This window comes from Sinohyriopsis cumingii, unplaced genomic scaffold, assembly GCF_028554795.1.
Source record: "Sinohyriopsis cumingii isolate HCF-2022 unplaced genomic scaffold, ASM2855479v2 utg003158l, whole genome shotgun sequence".
NCBI lineage: Eukaryota > Metazoa > Mollusca > Bivalvia > Unionida > Unionidae > Sinohyriopsis > Sinohyriopsis cumingii.
Window position 1 is genome coordinate 13,788 of NW_028316414.1, and position 22,719 is coordinate 36,506.

The following is a 22,719-nucleotide window of genomic DNA, read 5'->3' on the forward strand; positions in this document are numbered from 1 at the left end:
ACTCAAGCTGAGGCTATAAAAAGATAGTGGGATTTTCCAAAGGAATAACCCACAAGTTGTAGTATAAATAGATAGTGGGATTTCATATGGATTTTAGCGGATTATAGCTATAAATAGATACATGGGTGTTTATCCACGATCGTCACACAAGTTGATATTGTAAGTAGTTACTAATTTTATCCATTTTAGTCTAAACCATTGTAACTTAATTTTCGGGGATATGTTTATTTTCCTTTAAATTCTGGGACAATTTCGTCATTTTAGCGTTACTTTTAGTCACATCCATTTTGTCGTTGAACATTTCCTTGATTATAGCTATTTATAGCATCATTACAAATATGCAAATTTTTGAACACCCCAGCAAGATTTCAGGTCTTGGTAATGCTTTATATATAAATCTCACGCTTGTACTAGTGTATGTATGTCTCTGTCTCTGTTGTGTTTGACCCTCTACCATCATTGTCCCTAGACAGTCCCACCATGTTCAATTCCCCTTGACGCTATACAGACTCACCATGTTCAATTTCCATATGTTAAATTCCCTTGTCCCCAGAGTGACCCAGGGTTTTTTGCCCATGTTAAATTTCCATTGCCCATGTCAAAATTCCCTTGTCCCCAGAGTGACCCAGGCTTTTTTGCCCATGTTAAATTTCCATTGTCGCTAATCTTACCCAGGGTGGTTAATGTTAAATTTCCATTGTCGCTAATCTTACCCGGGGGGGGGCTGTAATGCTAATTCCCATTGTCGCTAATCTCACCCCATTCACTACTCTTAATAATATAAACAAAATACACTAAAAGAAACAAAGTAAATGAATGTATGTCGTATTCCAAGCTAAATACACAAGCGCATATTCATCATTACACAACAGCAACATTATTACTGCGCCCGTAACTCCGGCCAGATAAATTTGAACTTAGTCGCACGCTCGACATAACTTTCGAAAGAAAATGGCGTGTCTAGTTAAAATTGAAATTTGGAGTCATATTGTGAATGAATGTGCATTGCAACAACTTTGTCCATTTGATCTGGAATGAATAGATTTTTTTATTTTTTCCGATTCTACGAAATTTCGTGATTATGGACTGGATTTGTATGTGACAATTCCACATGAAATACATGGGATTGAATAAGCTAGGGAGAAGCGTGTTGACATCTGCAAATGTGTTTCTGTTTCTGTCATTTAATGTTTTAAATCATAATGTGGGAAAAATATGAAGTCTTTCAATTGTAATTATCAAAACGACGCTATGGAATTTAATGATTATTTCGTTTTGAGTGCAGTAAGGAGGATGTAATTGCACTTGTCTTCGAAATTACAGTACAATTTCGAAATGTGTAATCAAGATTGAGAACATATGACATGGCTCATGTAATTCGGATTTGCAGAACTAAGAAAGTACATTTTGAGGAAATTTAGGATGTAAAACTGTAAGTATATTTTTTGCCATTTTTATCACCAGCTAAAGAAGAGAGTATATGACTTGTCACTTGTATGTTATTTGTAAGGACATTTTCTTGTGTCTGTTGTATACTGTAGCTAGCCTAAATCCGAAACATTGTATCAACGCGGAATGTGCCAAGCAGCTGGTATGTGGCAGTCCACGAAACATCTGTTTTAGTTCAGTCAGAAACAAATTTAAACAACCACAACATACATCGCCTCTTACGCGAGTGTACATGATTTGTTTACAAATCAAAAGTGATGGCATCTGCGTCCAGTGTTTGTTTACAATAGAAAGTAGTTCCTTTATGAACGTGAATGGTATATGTGTATTGGCGCGCGGGTTCAGTATCGAGTAATACTGCACGATTCTGACAATGTAAAGTTAACGGGGAAAAAATGAGCATATAATAAACCTGGATACTATTTATTCTGAATCTTGATTCAAAATTTGTCTTCGACTGGTATTTCTGACATCATCACTGTTTTCACCTCAGTGTGGTAAACTTCTCCATGAGCAATATACTCTTCCTCTAGAACAACGAGTCTTACTCTAACTTATCGTACGCTATTGTTTTAAGTTCATACAATTATCACGACAATTTTTAGAAACTCTGGCAGAAGTTCAAACATTTCTAGTGAATAATTGATATAAGAAATGTAAATCCTTAACTCCTTCAAAAAACGTTCACAGTTTTCACCTACAGTCTACATGCGGAGGAAAGCATTATAAAAACTGGAAGTTATATTTAAAAAACTTTTAAACCTTTTCAATTAAATGAATTATGTGGGTTTTTTTACAGGGAAACGATCATGTGATTGAGTACAATCATGTCCATCACACATGCATGAATTCCAGTGATTGTGGAGCTCTGATGTGTGGAAGAGATTGGACTGCTGTAAGTTTTTGATGTTTTTCAGTGATCAACGGGATAAATGTAAGTTAAGAAAACAACTCTGACATTTCAGTTTTAGGTCTTGCATTTCTAAATAATTTCAGAAGAATACTTCTTTTCTGCGAGAAACATATGTAGTGATGGTATATGGTTCCAATTTGATTCCTATCGACACCATATCACATGCATCGGAACGCTAAATAAGTTCGCGAAGTAGACTATACAGTAATAGCAGGTGTGTGAAATTTATGACCCAACAATTACAAAATAAGTTCGTTATTTTCAATAAGTTAAGTAAACGTATTTATGTGGATTAAACGCTTTGTGACTTATGACTGTATTTTGCAATAATTTTGAAAATATACTTATTTGCTTGCAAAGGTATACAGGAATTAAAGATGGAGGATTAGTATGAACCATCACAAAGGGATGATTATTAATAGTATATTGCTAGCTTGATGTATGTATGTATGTATGTATGTATGTATGTATGTATGCATGCATGTATGCAAATATGTATGTATGTGTGTGTGTGTGTATAATGAAGCTGGATAGGCATAGAGTTGAACAAGGAACGTAATTGTTGTAAGCAAAACGGGCAGATATAATGTCGTAAAAGAACTAGTCCACGCTTTATATGAAATTTATGTACTGATGTCGAAAACATATTCTGATAAACAAAAAAAAAATAGAAAACGTGCTAGATACCCAATGGCTTTTCCTACAAGACAACATATTTGCTGTTTACAGCGAGGTGTAGTGATCAGGTACAACTACATACACCACACATTACGTAAAGTCCCCGGATCTGCTGTACGTGGTATAATGCTGGACGACCAGTATTCTTCTGTGACAATAGAGTACAACGTCTTCTCTGATGTAAGCATTTATTACATTCTATGTTCTTAATTAGAGAGTTCAGAAAAATGGAAATACTCGTGTATAATTTCCTGCGTGTCATCATCTGATCATATACATATGTATATTCGTTGCTGAACATAAAGAAAAAAACCTACTGGGACCAAACGTCCCACAGATTATAAGCACTATTATACTCAAAGTGAGGCTCAATTCTAAATAATTCTGACTTTGATCAGCTGTTGATAAGAGATAATCAGACGATGGATGGAATTTACAGTGGAGTCTGAGTTTTAAAGTATGATAGTTTATTTTAATCTTCGGAACTGGTTGCAAAAATTGGCATTGAGGTGTCCAAAATTATTGTTGCACACTATCTTTCTGATTTCACGTTTAAGATGCCCTCCTAAGAATATCATTTTTTTCTTTTCTAAACAAAGTATTAACAGTGTGCTCTACATTTAATTAAAAAATATCAAACATCATGTAGGAAAGGAACTAAACACAAGGTAATCAATAATGGAAAAGAAACATAAGGTGAAAATAAACTGTAAAGATAACTTGCTTTGTGGTAATATGCTTTTTGAGCCTTTCCCTCTTCTCATCCCCTCCATTCCCGTTCACATTTGTTAGAGAAAGTTGATTTTAACTTCAAACTTCATATATGAACTCTATATATTTTGACTACCACGAAAAAGTACATTACACATCAAGCAGAGACCAAGGCTAAATGTAATTATCTCTTAGTTTAGAAACTAGCTTTTAACGTGTCTCGGCAAAATGAATTTAACGGATTGCTTCAATTCTTCTATTCGTCACCAAATAGTTTCTTATTTGACATTCTGATAAAACTAAATTCTAGGTGTTTTAAAAATAATTTTAAAAATATAACAGGGACATTATCAAAATAATGAAGTGGGTATGATGCTGGTAAGATATTTACTTCATGAATTACAGTAGTAATCTATTTATGTATTATCCTAGCTAATTATGGTTTGAACAGATAAATCTATTTTAGGATATACTCTTTCTATGAACACGTCAATATATCGTATCTATAGTCTTTCTATGGACATGTCAATCATATATTCGGCATCTTCATGTGGACATGTCAGTCTATCATTCATATATATATATGTTATCTAAAATATGGCGTGAATAATCACGTGATGTTATGTACATGAATGATTACGTGATAGCATATACTTTAGATCACCTAGTGAGAGCTGTTACGTGCTGTCGTGTACTGTAAGTCACCTTGTGAGAGTTGTTACGTGGTGTCCAGTACTGTACGCCACCTTATGGGACTTGTTTCGTGTTGTCATGTACTGTACGTCACCTTGTGAGAGTTTTACGTGCTGTCCTGTAGTGTAGGTCACCTAATGAGAGTTGTTACGCGTCGTCATATACTGTGGGACACCTTGTGAGAGTTGTTACGTGTGGTCATTTTGACAGTTGTTCTTACTTACTGGAATAAGATTAGAAAATATCAAGTTACTTTGGTTTAATATTATTGGTGAATCATTGCTTTGAATTTGCTCAGGTGTACGAATTGATCTTCACAGGCTGCAGTTTATCAGTTCCAAACGAATTCAAAAGTTTGATACACTAGAACCTTTACTTAAGTTAACGATCTTTGCTGGGGCTTAGAATAAATGTTTGACTATGCATTACGTCGTTAGCTATAGTTGTCATATATTGTACACGTTACAGAAGTTATTGTTTGCTTTTTATTTGATTTGCTATTGGAATAAAAACTGACTTCTACTAAATCTAAATAAACTCTGAATAATGTATAGCTTATAAGTCACCACTCACCATCAAAATGGACGCACGTGTCCAGGAAAATAATATAGAAATCCACCAGAAACAAATTCTTTGAGATATATGACCCCAAACTATGCCTGTTGTTGATAGAATTTCAAGTAGGCATGAACAACGACATGTCTCTGTCCTCATATATTATCTGAAGGGAATCGAAGCATTAACAATATTAAGGTATTACACTCACCCTCCTACAACTCTAGATCGGGTTTTACACTGCATCCAGATGCAGAAATGAATGTAATAAAACACAGAAAATAATGTTCTTTCAAAATATCATGATGGTTACCAATAGCATACTACTAGATAAATGTTCGATTGATTTAATAATAATCCATCTTTTGCTTGATCTCTTATTCAGAATATGGTTCACGTCAACATTGGCGGAGGTAGAGACAATATTGTTCGTTACAATATATTCTATAATGCGACAGCTTACGCCATGCAAGTTGATTCTCGAGGAACGGGCCACGTATTTGACAGGGATCTCCTGCCAAGGCTGAAGGTAAGTAGATTATACTAGTAATTGATTTCCGTTAAATTTTAGTACGAGGTTCACGTCAATATCGAAGGAGATATGCACAGTGCTTAACAATATGTTCTTAATAGGAGTTAGCTTGCAAGTCAGTTATCTCGGTAAATTACGTTATGAAAATAATAAATATTGGTCGATTGCTTACATTGGCTTAAGAGGATGATTATTGTTACGTTATTATGGCGACCTGAACTCCTGCTTTACTGTTAGGCCTAGTGTTTTTCTTTCTTCTCTCTTTTTTAAATCGCGTATCATTTACCACGAAACTGTTGAGATGTTACTGGGGTGGTAGTTTAAAGGCTTTTTTCAAATGCATTTCACATAAACCTTAAAATCAGATGGACCGATATATTCATTTCGAATATTGTTTAGTCGTACTCCCTGCAAGTATATTTTTGTTTTGTTATTTCGATTTTCTTTAAAGATAAATAGGTTATACTGGAGTTTTTCACAAGGTTGTGGCTGAAGGACGACATGCTTTGCTGAAAATGTTTTTGAAATCACCTATGATTTACTACAAAGTTACTGGCATACTAACTCTAGGACACTTTGAATGCTCTCTGAGAAATCCTAAAATGCCTCCAGCCAATAACATAATTTAAAAGCAACAAATAATGTCGCGTGCCTGTAAGTTGTTGCTCATTTATTGATTTCTGAAAATCCAAGCAAAAAATACATAATTGGGGCTCATGAAATATATGGAAGAAGTTGGACATATCTAATTATTGAAAATATAAATTCTGAACCGGTATTGAAGGAATAGCAATCGAAACTGTACGTCAACGAGAATTAAACATAACTATTAGATAAGATGTTTGATAATAATAAGTTCTAAGTAGCGTATATAAAATATGAAATGAATGCCATAATTGGGATATTTGAAAAGATATGAACATTTTGTTATAATGTTTATGGCTTCTTTGCACCTATCAATAATTATAATATGAAATGATAGACATAATAACGTTCTATACACTGATATGCAGCTGCACGTACAACGCAACTGCCACCTGCTGAACGAAGAGCATATTGTAACATTCGAGCACTTTTAGTGTACTCTGATTGATTTCAAAGCCGACTTCCATGATGTTTACTGATGTTATTCTCTCTGTAATATCTTACAATTCTGAGATGGTTTGATTGTTTTAAAGATGGTAACGAATCTTTGCAAGAGGACCAAGGTCCTGGAAGACTGTTATTTTCTGTGATTGGTGGGCTGGAAGTGACTGCTGTGAAGAGGGCATTTAATCAGCAGTTACTCTTAACATACTTACAAATCCTTTTGAAGCTCAGAAAGATTTGTGCAGCATGGGTTTGCTGACAGCTGATCAATCACCGAACCGGGTTGAAATCGCGCAAGAGCTACTCGCCATATAATAAAACAACGAACGAAGACGATTTGAATGAGATTATCGCAGGTGAACTGGAGTAGAAGGGAGGGTGAACAGACCACTTGCTGGAAGACCAATTTATGAAAACTAAAACTTCATATGAAAAAAATATAAGGTCCATAACGCCAAACCGAAGGCTCTAACTAGAACTGATAGTTTCTCTAAATGGGTTAACTTGTTTTTTATTTCATTTTTGCCGTTCGTGTTTTCAAATTTGTATACGTGTCCATTTACCCGTCGGACACTCATTTTTTATCGCACCATCTCTGCTGCTGTATTGTGTAAGTAATTAAATCATTAATATATCAATAATGGAATTTCGCACAGCTAGATTAGCTCGAGAGCAACTAGAGGCAATTATATCCCTGTTCTTGATACTGAAGTAGACTGTAGGATTATACAAGCAGATGGTACAGGAATCGGAATTGGTGATCGACCTGGTTTTGTTAATAACGGTATTATGGCGTTATTTAAAAGTCCCATATACATGATTGACGGAAGACCCATTGAATCATGCCTGGAAAACGTTGACATTGCCACGACGGTACTTGGCCATGCAAGATACAGCGATGATTATTCGAGATCAGCTGGTCCGTCATTGATGTTTCCAAAGGATACAACTGATCATCCAGAAGACAGAAACGTAACACTAAACGCAGCTAGAACTGAAGTTGATTCAATGAACGATGAATTCAACTTAGGATTTGCGGCACGTAGATCAATGTTAAATGATGAAGAAGAGTCATTGATGCTCCAGTAGAAAACATGTAATTAAATCGCTCATGATATGTATAATGTCATATCATCATGTTAGTGTCAGTGTGACTCCTGGTCAGATTAAAAACCTTCAATCAAAATCAGCAAAGAACTGTGGAATAAAAATATCACGAAAAATAGATCAGATCACAGGTGGTCAAAATAAACTATCATTGTCAGAACGTCAACTAAGGCATTTTAATGACGCCAAACAAACCAAAACAGACGTTAAACTTAATCTTTCTGCGAGCGCCATTAAAGATCCAATCCAGATTGGTGGTATATTTCCACTTCTGCTACTATACCAGCACAGATAACCTCTGAAGCTCCAGCTGTTGAAAAAGCAGCTGCAATTGGAGCCGGTGGACATGCTGCTGGAATGGCTTTGAAGAAAGCATCAGGAAAAGGAATAAAGACGTCAAAAAAATGGGGAAATGGTCGAAGATTGCCAGGAACCCCTCATTGGGACGGAAAAGGTCTGAGATTTCCAGGGACATTTCGCTAATTCTTCCTATGTTATATTTTGATTTACTTGATGCTGCAAAACATTAAATATTTAAAAAAAATGTATGCGTGATTAATTACCTAAACAAATAAATAGTATTTAAACTGGTATCATTAATCTCGATAAAAGTTCTGGTACAGGTACTCATTGGGTTTCATACGCGATTGATCCACGTGGAATTGTTTATTTTGATTCGTATGGGTCGGCACCACCAAAAGAGTTTTTAAAATATGTCGGCAGAGTGCAAAGTACTCCTCTTCAAAATATTCTAGTCTGGTATTCAACATTACCAACACAGACAATAACCGATCCGCCAATATATTTCCGTGAAGTGATTGCTGCACTCAACGCTATATCAACATTTTCCGAATCACCTCATAAAGTTGTACATGCGTACACGAGTTATTTTTTAAAATAATTACTAATTATATAATGGTTGATATTTATGGAAGATCTTTTTCCATCAAATAGAAAAACGATGATATTTATTTGTCGAATTATGCTACTAGAGATGATCTTGCTGATCTTTTGAACCTCTCTGGAGTTGACCGGGATGAAGTTGCTATTTTTCAAGATAAAAACGGTGTTTTAAGACGATTAACATTAAGTGGGTCGACATAATTCGTAGAGTTCTCGGTGCTACCACGGATAACATTCCAGTATTTACTGACGGCGGTAGAATCAGAGACTCAAATGTATAAATCACAACTATCAGAAATGAAATTATAAAAAGTGTTGCTAATCATTTACGATTCACGTGTGATACAATGACTGGTTTTCTCAGTATGGCTAATCATAAAATCACTCATATCGGAGAACCAGAATCAGTCAATGACGCTTTAACAAAGGAATATATCGACAGTAGAACCCTCCCAATGAAGAACTCGTGTTTTTCAATTAATAATGAAATGACCACATTTAAATCTGATTATAATACTCATGGAAACACATGTTTGAATTATCGCAAAAGAATAAATTGAATTGTTGATGATTTCTTAGGAACACCATTAGTTACAGGTATTAAACTCTCTGAAATTAACACAAAAATCGTCAATATTATGACAGCTATGACAGACATTGAAACAATTAATCAACGATTAGGCGCTATCAGAGATCCTAAATCAGTTTCAGAACTAATCACGATAGCGCAATAAAATATCTATGATATTAGAAAAAACAAGAAAATGTTATCGGTTGAATTCCGCGGAAGTAGCTGGTATGTATAGGCTGTCAATGTTCAGCGGTGCAAAATTTCGTATATTTACCACGTATCCCTGGTGTCATTCAGCCGATACATTTTTCTGGAACCGTGCTTATTGTGTTAAATAAATTAGGCGAATAAACATTTTTGCTGGAATCATCTGATAAAAAATTAAACACATCGTCTTACTACTAGTGTCTGGAATTTGTCGCTGAAACGCCTCAATTGATTACTTAATAATTAAAATAAAATGTGCATCCCAGTTGATGTTCAACGTTTTAGATAAAATCAAGCACTTGAATGGCAAATGAAAAAATATTGTTGATAAATATACAGTAAAAGTAAAAACTTATCGCAGACGTGTAGTTGTTGTTGATATAATTGTTTATTCCGCATCTGCTATTATTGCTGGAACTGGCGTATTATTATCAACAATAAGAATGACATCGATGGCAATTGTAACAATTTGTTTATCAGTCACAAGAACAGTTGCTGGTTTTCTTAATATTATTGCCAAAAAAAGATATGCACTTGTACAAACATGAAATTACACGATTATTCAGTAAAACTTCACGCATCGACGTTGGCATATTCTAAGTTATCTTCGTTGTTGTTATCGAGTCTCGGAGATGGAATGATATCAGATTATGAATTTACACAGATGATTAAAATTTACAAAGACATAATGAGCGTGATAGAATCCACGTCTGATTTAAATAATAATAATAATAATGTCAACCCCGAACGAGTTATTACAGCAGATTGTCGTTAATACAACTCCGTCAAAAGCTACGATGATATCAGCAAGCTCAACTAATCCTGAATTTAGAATTAACTTTCCAACTGCAATTCCATTGAAAGAAATAGCGCTAGCACAATTACGTGTATATTACAGTTGGCCAAATATCATATCAAGATCATTTGGTGGATTATCAGCAAATAATTAACTGGTATTTGCAAATAAAAATAAACAAGATGGATCTCCAGATTGCCATGTTGTTGGAATTCCCACGGGCAGTTATCAAATTGAACAAATTATAATTGATAAATATATACAGCGTAATCTGGTGAATTTATTTCTATCACCCTTGATAACGTTGGTTCGTTAACAGTGATAGCTATCTTAGATTCTCTTTCAGTCATAGATTTAATTTTGCGTTGGAATTCATCGGTCCAAAGCTCTGAAGATGATGGTGATCTGAAAAGGCCTAATGGAATTCTTTGCATCGAAGAAAAAAGCAGATTTCATCAGTGTGTTTGCCTAATGATGTAGGTACAATTGTGAGTTACATTGATGGCGACTCACCACAGTATACCCATTTAAGATCTTCGATGCTCGCGTATGGTTCAATAAATCTATTGTCGATAGTGAACAGAGCCCCTAAATTTGCCGTTAGGTTAGAGACATATTCATTTTATATCAGTAAGAAACATGCAGATTTATTAAAGCTAAATATCGGCACTGAATCATCATTGGGTGAATGGAGATTGAAAACAGAACAACTACACGGTTATGATGCAATAGCTGATGTCGAGTGTAAAAATACTTATTGTGAAAATATTAAAGAAACAATATCAGTATTGGTATATGATACTGTTGCCAGACATAAAACAGTTTAATTATACGGACTATGTGGATCAGGAAAGACAATACGTGTGATCGAATTATTTGGTCAGAGTTCTTCAAACTCTGTTAATATGGTTCTATTAACACCTACACATTGACTCACCAGGAAAATGAAAGTGCGAGGGTTAAAATCCAATACTTAGATCTTCTTTCGTTGGAAAGGTGATCAATGGACTCCTGAACACGAGGGTAAAAATATATTCCAAGGATTATTATCTGGGATGATATATGTACCCTTTCATTAGAAACGTTAAAAATATTTCTAGATTGGTTGTTGACGAAAAATACTGCTGTAATAATGTGTGGCGATCATGGTCAACCGCCATCTTTTATTGGATTGTCTCCACATAAATGACAGGAATTTTGTTGATTATTATGAAGAAATTACTGATGATCATAGAGCGCTTGATCCAGAATTAAGAGAGTTTAAGAAATTCACAGACTACAACCAAATAAAATTCAGCGTGAAATAATGCGTGAAATAACTTCAGAAACTCCTATGAACAATTTTTGGAATCTATGGAGACCGGATGATTTGGTAGTTGCAAGTAGAAAGTTAGTTCGTGATACATTTTAACAACAATTATTTCTGTTACATGAAGAAAAAATTTCAACTCTACCTGTACCATTTTGTTATTGACCATCAGATACGTGACGACAAAATATTGAAGTTGATTATACCGGGATCGTCAGAGAAACAAAATCTTGTGCTAAATGATATTGTTTTAGTTCCTGCCAGTGTTGTTGAGAGCGCGTTAAGTATGGACAGAACTCTATTTACGCTAGTATATGCTATAACGATTCTATTCGTCGAAAGGATTAACTATTTCTAATACTAATATTTTGATTACTGAAGATCGTATCGAATGGTCAAATTTAATTTATCTCTCAGTGTCTCGAGTCAGAAGAATATCTCAGCTGCGGCGGGTTATCATAGACTTTACAGAAAATCAAGCTCAGGAAGGCAATATCGATGATGTAGTAAGAACAAAAATTAACTGGTTATAAACAGTGTGACAAACAAAATAAGAGCGACTTCGATATCGACGCTGAATTTATCATGACATTGAAACAAAGACAGAATAATCATTATGCAAGTTGTAACACAGTAATAGTAATGTTGTGACAATATTCAATTAATAATCCAAGACATTTTAACGTAGATAGATTTAATAGTAGTTTTGGTCACACACGCAAAAATGTGATGCTTACCTTTCTTCGATGAAATCGACCTCGAGGCGCTAGTTCACAAAAGTGAACGCGGTGGTAATTGTGTGTCTTCAGGAACTACTTGTAATTGTTCGCGTACAAATCCACGCTGTGGAGCAATTGAATCTAGTCTGTAGATTGCAGGTCTACGCGTTGATCTTACCACGCTGGAAATGTTATGTGTAGTCACACTCCAAATAGGATCAGTCGCTCTTTTCACCACCTTCAAGCTCACCTGGTTCAATAAATACCTCACAGTCACATTACCTAGTACTGGTTGTTTTGAAAAGTCATGTCGTTGTATTGGTATATGTTTTTTTGTGTGATCTCTTTGGTAGGTTTCATACAAATCGCACGAGTAATTTCATTATTTAATGCAGCTATTATACTTGGTAGTATTGCAACCCATTCACGAGATCTCTTTTCTTTCTGAATTATTTCCTTTGCATATTGATCTACAAACAATCTCTCAGAAAGTGTTCGATTAAATCGTGCAACAATTGCCTGATCACGATAAATTGCAGTATGTCCTCGTCTAATCTTGACGTTATGCTTTTTCATCAGATATGATGCTAAACCAAGATATTCCTTGCCAGGATCAACCTGTAGCAACTATGGCGATCGCAAGGGTCCTCGTTGATACATTCGTTCAAACGCAGATACAACTTCAACTGCTCTTTTAGTTGATAGTGGTTCTGCTTCTTTATATCTACTCACAACGTCAACGACAGTCAACGCGTATTTGTATGTACATGATTGACGTCTATCAATTGTAATGGTATCGTGTGGTAAAAATGAAATATCTGCTTGACGAACTTCATTTAGAGCGCTGACATCAAAATGTGCATACTGAATATTTTTAGGTGGCAGTACATAAATTTGCCATATTGCCTGTCGTGCTAACCGTTTTACAGCAACAGAACGTGTGACATTTGCTGCATCAGCAAGTTTACTAATCGCTGCTCTACCCCTTCAATATCTTCTTGGGCTATAATAAATCGATTCCATAATAATAATAATAATAATAATAATAATAATCGGTTGATTAATTACCGACCCCTAATACTAGTTTAGCGTTCATCGCAGATTTTACTAGGGAGCTAGCAAGTTTTTCTCTGAGAGATTTTTTAATGCAATTTAACGAGTGAATCAACTTCACATCTGAAATACGTCGTTGTTGTAAATCCTTAGTTTTATACGCTACATCCTAAACGTGACATGCTTGATCAATCGTATGTATTGGATACTCTCTAGGTCTTGGCTGATCTCGCTCGTCAAGTCGGATATCAAGTCGAGTTCCAGGACCACAATAATTATATCCAGGAAAATGTTTTCTCCTGAATACGTAGCCCATGGGACTCCTGGTTATTTTCCTAATGAAGCAACGATATCACCAGATACTTTGTGTCCGGATATAAATTTATATTTTTTGTACCACATTTTACACATTTGCATGTAAGTGCACGCTTTTCTTTGTTATTATTGTTGTTAATCCACTTGTAGGGGTGGATGCTCTGCATCGAACACAATATAAATCCATAATATTTATTATATTAGTACAATATGGATGTCATTGATTTTTCAGCAACACGAAAGCAAGAGCAAGTAACACTCATTTCAGCATTATCGACTTTACTCAGAATAATAATAATAGGTCCATCCGGATCGGGTAAAATACAATTACTGCTTAATCTGATAATGAGACGGCTCAAGTGGGATAGGTTATATTTAGTGCCACCATCCGTACATGATCAGCGATGCTACGATGTGCTTAAAGATTTTAATGAAAATGCAAAATTGTTGGACTAGGATGGTAATGATATTATTGATTTTATCACCTATATTGATGAAGCCCCATCTGTAGATGACCTTAATGGATTTATTAATAATCTCATAATATACGATGATGTAATGCTGGACAAACAATGATATCCAGCTCGGATATTTTCCAGAGGAAGATATAAAAACACCGTTGTTATATATGTTACTCAGCGATATACACAAATACCTTAAGTAATCAGAGATGACTGCAATATTTTAGTTGTGTTTAATGGAGTGGATACACATACTCTGCGAAACTTTCATCAGACCTCGTGTTCAGAAGGATATTGATATGATTAAGTTCAAAAACTTCTATTCAGTAGCACAATCTACTCCACACGGATTTATCACGATAAATTTACATGATCCTCGATCGCGATATCGTATAGGTCTTAATAAAATATTTGGTTGTGAGACTGATATAATAATGATTTAATTACTCACACACTAAAGAAGCAGGGAGGGCGCGACCACAAATGAATGTCCGAAAGGTAAACAAAACATATACAATTTTGACATATACGAACGACAAAGATAAAGTAACACAATAAACTAACCCAATTAGAGAAACTCTCGGCCTTGCTTAGAGACTTCGGTTTGACGTTATTGACCTTGTATTTTTCTTTTTCTTTTTGTATGAAGTTTTATTTTTCATAAATCGACTTTCAAGCAAGTGCTCTGTTCACCTCCCTGCTGCTACCCGACTTAAAAGAAAAAAGTTTAGATTAGAGAAAACAGAGATCATAAATAGATCAAGTTAGTCGGTCTGTCAAGAGTTTTTACGCGCTATTTTCGATGCAAAAGGGCCGGTCGCCCAGGTACCAATGCTCGATTTTACCTGTTTCACTTTATATTGTTATACCTTATAAATGTTGCCAAATATTTGAAACACTACTGAATCCGTCGTCTGACTCATTATGCAAGATTCGAGGACTCCATCGACGCACACACAGGCTTTCCTAAATATGTTGCCTTGGTATGTCCTTAGAAAATTACTTTACTTACATTTCCTCGGCATGATATAGCCAATGATATGATGGCAGTGTCGTTATAAACCAAACAAACAAGTATTACAGGCAGGAGGCAGTGTGGGCATTTAAAGATTTTTTTTTCACAAATTGTGTTTGGAGCAAAATCAGAAACGGAACTGGCAGTAGCTAGTATTATTGATTAATTAATTTATTTAAGTTACCTTTTCCTTGAACTAAAATTATGTTTATTGTTGCAACTGCAGGTATTGACATCTTGTTCAGACTGTCCTGAATATATTTTTTTTATCTGCTTCGTTTCACTTCTCAGTTCTTTTGAAAGAAATACTCAATACACTTAAATGGCGCAAAATACTGAATACAAAATAAATATGCATTACATATTTGCTAAACAACCTGATACTATTTCTTTCTCACTTTGTCTAGAATTCGTAAATACAAAGTGACAGAAAAACATCAAGCAGCACTGAATTTGACTTTATAATATATAAAAATTTTTTTTATAAATATAGCCAATAAATCTGCCATTTTGTCACATGTTCGTTACCTCTGGCGTCAGTGATGCTGATTTAGATTCAAAAACTTATCACTATTTGTCTTGATGAGCTTTCATCTTACAGCTAAGACGTAATTAGATTGTCAATGTAATCAGTAACCTAATTGTTTAAAAGATATTGATATCCTCAGCTGTTACTTGTTACCGCTTTCGTATTAAATATAGTTATTGGATATAACAACATCCTGATAGTACTCACCAGATGGTTTCTTTGGTAATTGTGATTTTGATATTTGGAATTTATTTATTTTATGTGTATTTACCCTTTTTAGTGCATTGCCTGAAATTACTCGCTTATTATTTTGGTGATTCAAGTATCCATTCATTTTGAATCTTTTATGACGTATAACCCGTTACGTTGAAAATTCACAGGCTATGCCGTATACAAGCCAGCTGTGGCAGAGCAGATATCCAAAGTTAGCCATCATTGACTCCATGCACAAGGAATTGCCTGAAGGTGTGTTAATAATACATACTTTGAACTCTAATCATCAAAGAAGCAAAACTACAAATTCGTTTTCTTAATTTGATGAGGCGAGACGTTATTATAGTTCAATGTGAGATATTCTTTTGAATTTTATCACATGTAGGTATCGTTGAGTTTTACTTGTTCGATTACTATGGTCAATAATCAAGTTTAATGTGTTGCATTTTCTAAACTTGTAAAGAGAGTGGTTACATTTAGTTGATTTAGTAAAAAGTCTAAGTAGTTCAAAATTGACTGTCAGTTGAGTTGATATCACCGGGGATAATGGTGTAGATTCAAAGTATGCATCACTTGCATACTATTGACTGCATAGTTACTCCCTAGGTGATAATCGTAAACCACACATAACAAAGAAAGATGCCAGAAATAAGATTGCATATAGCTAATTTTATATTAGATGCAGACATATTCTTAGAAAAAGGTAGATGATATTGTGATATTAAATTAACTCTATACTGTATACATATATACATGCCATCTGTTGACGTTTCGAGAGAAATATTTCAGGTAACCAGATCCATCATAACGTGATATATCTTGGGGATGATAAAGAAGTCATGCATGATTACGATGGGTCGCTCAATAACGCTAGCTGGTTTAACGTCTCCTCTATGTGGATTGTAAGTACACGTAATACTAATCAGTATTACACCAGATATCAGCTGTTCTGAAGTACATGTTAAACAATGACAATACACCTTGTTTGAAACATCCAGGTATGGGATGGGAAAATGTTAATTGTTAATAAATCTGTCTACTAAAGGGGTATATGATATGTAGATGAAATACAAAAGGGAAAATTAACTCATTGCTAGATAGTAGGTGTATTATACGAGGAACGTGGTAGGTCTTGTGAGATTGGACTGCACATTGAATCCCTGTCACTTTAGCCAGTATCACTTTCAAGGCTTTAACACCAAAAATTCCCTTAGATTATACTTCAAAAATGAAAGTTGTGTCTTATTTATAATTTTAGTGGTTGTTTTCAATCAGGAATAGTTCATTCATTGAACATAATATCACAGAACAAAAGTAACGGAATCTTGCAGAAAGGCAATAATATATTACACCAATCATCTGCAGGATATCAACATTTTTCAGAACATCATTTTCTTCATAGAGAATATGAAAACAAAATTAAATTTGTCTAAGTTTTAATTTAATCACAATGTCAACGTACGATTAAAATTGACAAGAAAAACAGAATACAAAACTCATGTAGTACAATATAGTGAAGTCGATTGCATCAAATCATTCCCAATTCATGTGCCTAAACGCATCACTTCAAAGTTTTAATCAGTTAAAAATGTTTTACTTCTTTTATTTTTTTATTTCCTTTCTTCTTAGGAAAACGTGGCTAATGTTAGAAGCACAAGTTGAAACATGTAATGAAAGTGTCATGAAAATTGAAAAAAAAAAACAACAATGTATAAGATGCGGAAGGTTGAAATCGCATATGTCATTTACTGATAATTCCAGGGGTAACCCACCTGCACCTGTCCGTCCTTCTAAACACTATCAACCCAACAGTAGTATCATAATAGTCTTTTGGAGTTAGGTAGAGGAGATGGGTCAATGCCTTTTATACCCATAACTTAAATACTTTTACCATGATTGACTTGGAGTTAGGTAGAGGAGATGGGTCAACGCCTTTTATACCCATAACTTAAATACTTTTACCATGATTGACTTGGAGTTAGGTAGAGGAGATAGGTCAACGCCTTTTATACCCATAACTTAAATACTTTTACCATGATCGACTTGGAGTTAGGTAGAGGAGATGGGTCAACGCCTTTTATACCCTAACTTTAAAACTTCTACCATGATTGACTTGGAGTTAGGTAGAGGAGATAGGTCAATGCCTTTTATACCCATAACTTAAATACTTTTACCATGATCGACACACGCAAGTGTATGCGGTATCGTTAAATTTAAGCAGCAAAAACTAATTTTAGGGCTCGATTGAAAGTTTTACGTAGCAACATCGTCTAGGGTAAAATTATGTGGTCATTGCTAACTCTTGGAAATACAATTATACATTTTGGGGAAATATAATGACCACATCATTTTTTGGTCATTTAAACAACGATACCGTCAAGAAAATGCCACCGCATGTACATACAATTTCTTCCTTGTATGCGGTGTCATTGTGGAAACTCTTTAGAAACAGACTGGTTAATCTTTGCGTGCGTGAATGATTTTGTACAGCAAGATCTTCTGCTAGTGTGTTAATTTATATACACTGGCATAAAAGTACTTGATTTTCGCTAATTGTAAATCAGTTACCTGTTTAGGGGTCGCTAAAGCCACGGTTCCGTATCTGTGCGTGGAGACTTTGGTTGTTTTCTATTTCCACCAGTACCATTTCAAATTCACAAATTGTTTTGTTTATCTTCAATATCCTTCGAGTAGATTGTTTTCTTACGTTGATAGCAATGAGGGTCTATGGTATTTTTCATATTAATAATGCGATCGCGAAGCGTAATTGCTCGACATGCCTGCTTTCGTTCGATACAAGCAGCACACACACTTATAACCAATTATTTTTTTACTGGTACAAATGTCATACACTCATTGAAAAGATCTTTCGGTGGCATATTTAAATTTCCAGCGATTGTGCGTTCTTGAGGTCTCGCTTTACGTTCATATGAAACTATACCGATTAAAGCCATTGAATAGTTTCTAAAATGACCAATTTTATCGTCGCCAAAAAGCTGTTACAAGGACACGTGTGTCCTTGTTAAACAACATTTAAGATATTTCTCTTCTTGATTGAGTCAGTGTTGGTACATCATAATCAACGGTAAATGAAATAGGGGTAGATCTGTCCTATAGTTCCACTTCGTAGTTGTAAAAACAACCCCTGCGCGTTTTAACGCGCTAATGCAATGATTCCAAGTTGACTTTGAGTTTGGATTGGTACATCAGGGTGACCCTTAACAAGATAATATTTTCAGTGTATACACCATTTTTACGCAGATATACATCGTAAAGTGAAAACAAACCGCTATCAATGATGGTATCACTGGCAAGCCAAATCAATACACCGTCATCAAATTCAGCAACCTCATCACTGCGGTCAGAATCCATTACGTATCTGTAATGACAAATCTAATCTTAAACACAAACGCCAAAGATTGATGCTAAATACTTCAAACTGATTTATATCTCCGTAGACTAATGATGTTGATCGGGTTTGCCGATGCGTGATATTGGTGACGAAAAACCAAGATCCCGCTGATCGTTTTTCAACACTGCCATTCTACCATACCCACCTTTCAGTCTCGGTTTTAATAAACAAATATGATCCACACTCTCGCGCCCTTAAGATATAATGTTGAAATCTATCAAAGGCATTTGCAAAAGGAAGGAATAAAAGATCAGTCTTTTGCTCAGGTTATGGCGTCAGTTTTTCCTGTGTTTCACTGATCAATATTTCTTGAATTATGCTCGATGTAGTTATTATGCATGGTGGTGAAGGCACCTCTGCGATCTTTCATCTACATTTTGTTTTGTTGTGGCATCGTCATCATCAACATAGATTTAGATAGACGAAACCGACACGTCAGTCTCTAATTTCCTTGATTTCATTGATTTCAGTCAGGTTTTTCACGATGGCACATCGGAGCTTCAAAACAACATCTTGAATGTCCACTTTAGACGTTTTATGTTTTCCAGTTTAGTCATGGAAAATCACCCGCTCGCTTGGGTTGACGTAAACAGTAACCCGACTGGTAAACTCGGCCAAGTCTGCTTTGGTGGCCAATCTGCTTAGTTCCGCATTGGTGCTACGTCAGACTGAGTAGAGTCCGGAAATGTTAGTAGGCATTTCGTATACTATTAACCAGTAACAAGATTTCCACATATTGAATCAAACAGCTAAGTTTGCAACGCTAGACCAGAATTAAACAGTGGTAGATGACAATGTATTCATGTGGCAAAGCCACCATATAAATAATCAACAACTTCACGTGGGCGTTGAAAATCTGTACCATTCAAAATACAAAGATGTCCAAACGTTACCAAGTATGAGATCCAATGAGTCCCAGGTCCTTTTGTCAAATCCAGGTTAACAATCCCAGTTTTCCTTGTGCATGACATAATTAATGCAGGTTCATCCCGCATAAAGACACCTTTAAAATTCTTGATTGACTTTGTCATCTCGAATAAGGCAAAATTGCTTAGTCGTAGCTGGTATTAGAAGGCCTCTGCCCGAGGATATTCTACGGGCCGTCCAGGATAGCTGAAGACCATTCCCTCTTTTTATTAGTTCACGAGACTAAACATCTTAGAATTTTCCACCAACAGCTGGTTTCGCTTCTTTTTGTTGCATAGTTTATGACCATTGAATCGTAACATGTCTAAGTCTTCCGACGGAGATCTATCATATGCCCGACTTGGTCCATAAGTGGACAACGAATATATGCCAGCAAGTGATTGTGAATATTCACAGGCGTGGGTGTAATCTATAGATCCAGAGATGGGGAAAACCCAAATAGGACGTATAATCTTGACCAACTTCACTTGCGGAAACTCCGTTTTCGTAACTGCCATTGATGTTTCACAAGTTGAATTTATCAGAATTGTTGAGATAATCCTGACTTTAGGTTTAAATTCGTTTGTACTGAGGGATTTCATTAATGCCATCAGCCCAACAGAGAACTATTCATATGGACATCAACCCCGTACGTGCTGAATTAACCGAGATCACAAAACAAAGTATTGGCTCGTGTTCGCGTTATAAAATTGCAGTCTTTGCCGGATTCGAACAAAATCCTAAACTTCATAACGTCATTGGTCGATTCTATCTCGTATGCGCCTGTTCAACATTCAACCTCTAGCCAGGTTACGACACCATCCATAGAAAACACAAACCAGTTATTCGCGGAAAGACCAACGAATGGTTGTGATCAGATCTTAGGCCAAATGTAGTACACATGCAACGACACTTGTGCAATCTATCTCAAGTGTACGGGATTCCCCCATGTCGATTGGTGCAGAAAACAAACGTCAAATAAAATTTTGGTTTGGTAGATGAAATTGTAATCATAGAGGTGATGCTCTGGATTATATTTACAACAATACGCTTCATCGCGACACTGATTTCGTGTAACCACGAAGAATTTCAATAGAAATTGCTTCAGTGCTTATCATCGTCGTAACAGACATCATTGATGTCTTCACCGAATTCGTGCAACATCAACCGAAACGTCCCCGGTCCATGATGTCTTTGGTGAGCAACTACTGACAAATCGGTGCGGCTACATTGACATCTTCTGGTGCTTTGTTGCCCATGCGAACTGACCCTTTGAGTCTTTCAAACATGTCTACAAGTTAGTGGAACAGTTGCTGATCTGTGGTCACACAATCACAATGAGAAAAATGTTGTACCTAGTTGATACTCTCATCCTTCATTGTTTATGTGATAACATTTAAGTTAAATTTTCCAGTGTTGTTTAAATGCTGAACAAACTTCTCTTGCAATACCCGCCTGGTCCAGTTTTTAGATTCTTCACTTGCATACGTTCTGTATTTTTCCAATACATAGTTTTTCTCGCAGGATTGCCGTTGTGTTCACGTTTTCACATGGCCTTATACGACAAGGTCAATTGCACAGGCGTCAAGGTTGTCAGTGGTTGATGCTTCACGTACTATGGAAACAAAATCAGTGACGGCGAATCTGCTTCTCGATAACGAATGAAGCGCTTCCGGAATAACTCAGAGTATATCAGTGCATGGTTATCTGTCTGTCGATGTCGCAATTACGTACATGCTATCTCGCGTTAACCATCTTATTATCACATTCAACAAAAGTTGAGTTTCCTCTGATCATGCAGGGCCGCTAATTAGCAAGTGAACTGAGTTTTGAAACATATAATATTGCTTCGGTTGTCTAGACCTTTCCTGCGCGGAGAAGTCAGTGACGTTAAAAACGGAACTTTTAGTTTTCCATGACGCCAGGTTAAATATCACTTGTTGTAGGCCTATAACACAATCATGTTTTCATATTGTGTGCGATGCCGTATAAAAACTTGTAGCGCAGATCCAACGCGGCTTCAAACACGTAATGGTAAAGCTGTAATCTCTGCAAGGTGCGTCCGGTATGAAGCAGTGAAGTTTGCGTTTATTTTAAACGGTCGCTGACGATGATGTGTCTGCCGCATTAGCTAAGCTACCCGGGACACCATGGAGCAAACATTCTGCCCAAAAACATCAATGACTCCCTCTGAGACCTCTATAAAATTACTGTGGGCCTGGAACACGGCTGGATATACGACTTAATTTTAGACTCTAACAATCACCGTAAACCCGGCTAATAACCTATAAATCGCGTCATATTACATATTACTGACAAGATCTCGCGTACGAAGCGTAAAGTTATATCCATACAGGCCGACGTGTTGATAAAGTTCTCAACCTTGAATTTCGGGGTCAGGAATAGGATAAAGAATTGCAAGGTGTTTCATCAAAAGAGGTAAAAAGGCCAATAGTGCATTATGAAGATCCGCCTCTCATCTAGCAAGCTACTTTATAATGAACAAAACAGACTCATTGGCGGTATTGATACAAAAGAATCTCGTCGAGTTGTTGCTGCGCTGTTGGCAGAACATAAGTGCTC

At 35.8% G+C, this 22,719-nt stretch overlaps 1 protein-coding gene across 1 annotated transcript in view; it reads left to right on the forward strand.

The window, feature by feature from the left end:
* The window catches only part of LOC149769853 (uncharacterized), a gene marked incomplete at its 5' end in the record, with an annotated part of 40,085 nt that overhangs the window by 13,468 nt on the left and 3,898 nt on the right, over nt 1–22,719 (forward strand). Inside the window, 5 exons of the mRNA XM_089949738.1 lie at nt 2,249–2,344; nt 3,092–3,220; nt 5,385–5,528; nt 15,986–16,070; nt 16,608–16,720. Of these exons, the coding sequence (XP_089805864.1) occupies nt 2,249–2,344; nt 3,092–3,220; nt 5,385–5,528; nt 15,986–16,070; nt 16,608–16,720 (567 nt within the window). The remainder of the gene's footprint in view (nt 1–2,248; nt 2,345–3,091; nt 3,221–5,384; nt 5,529–15,985; nt 16,071–16,607; nt 16,721–22,719) is intronic.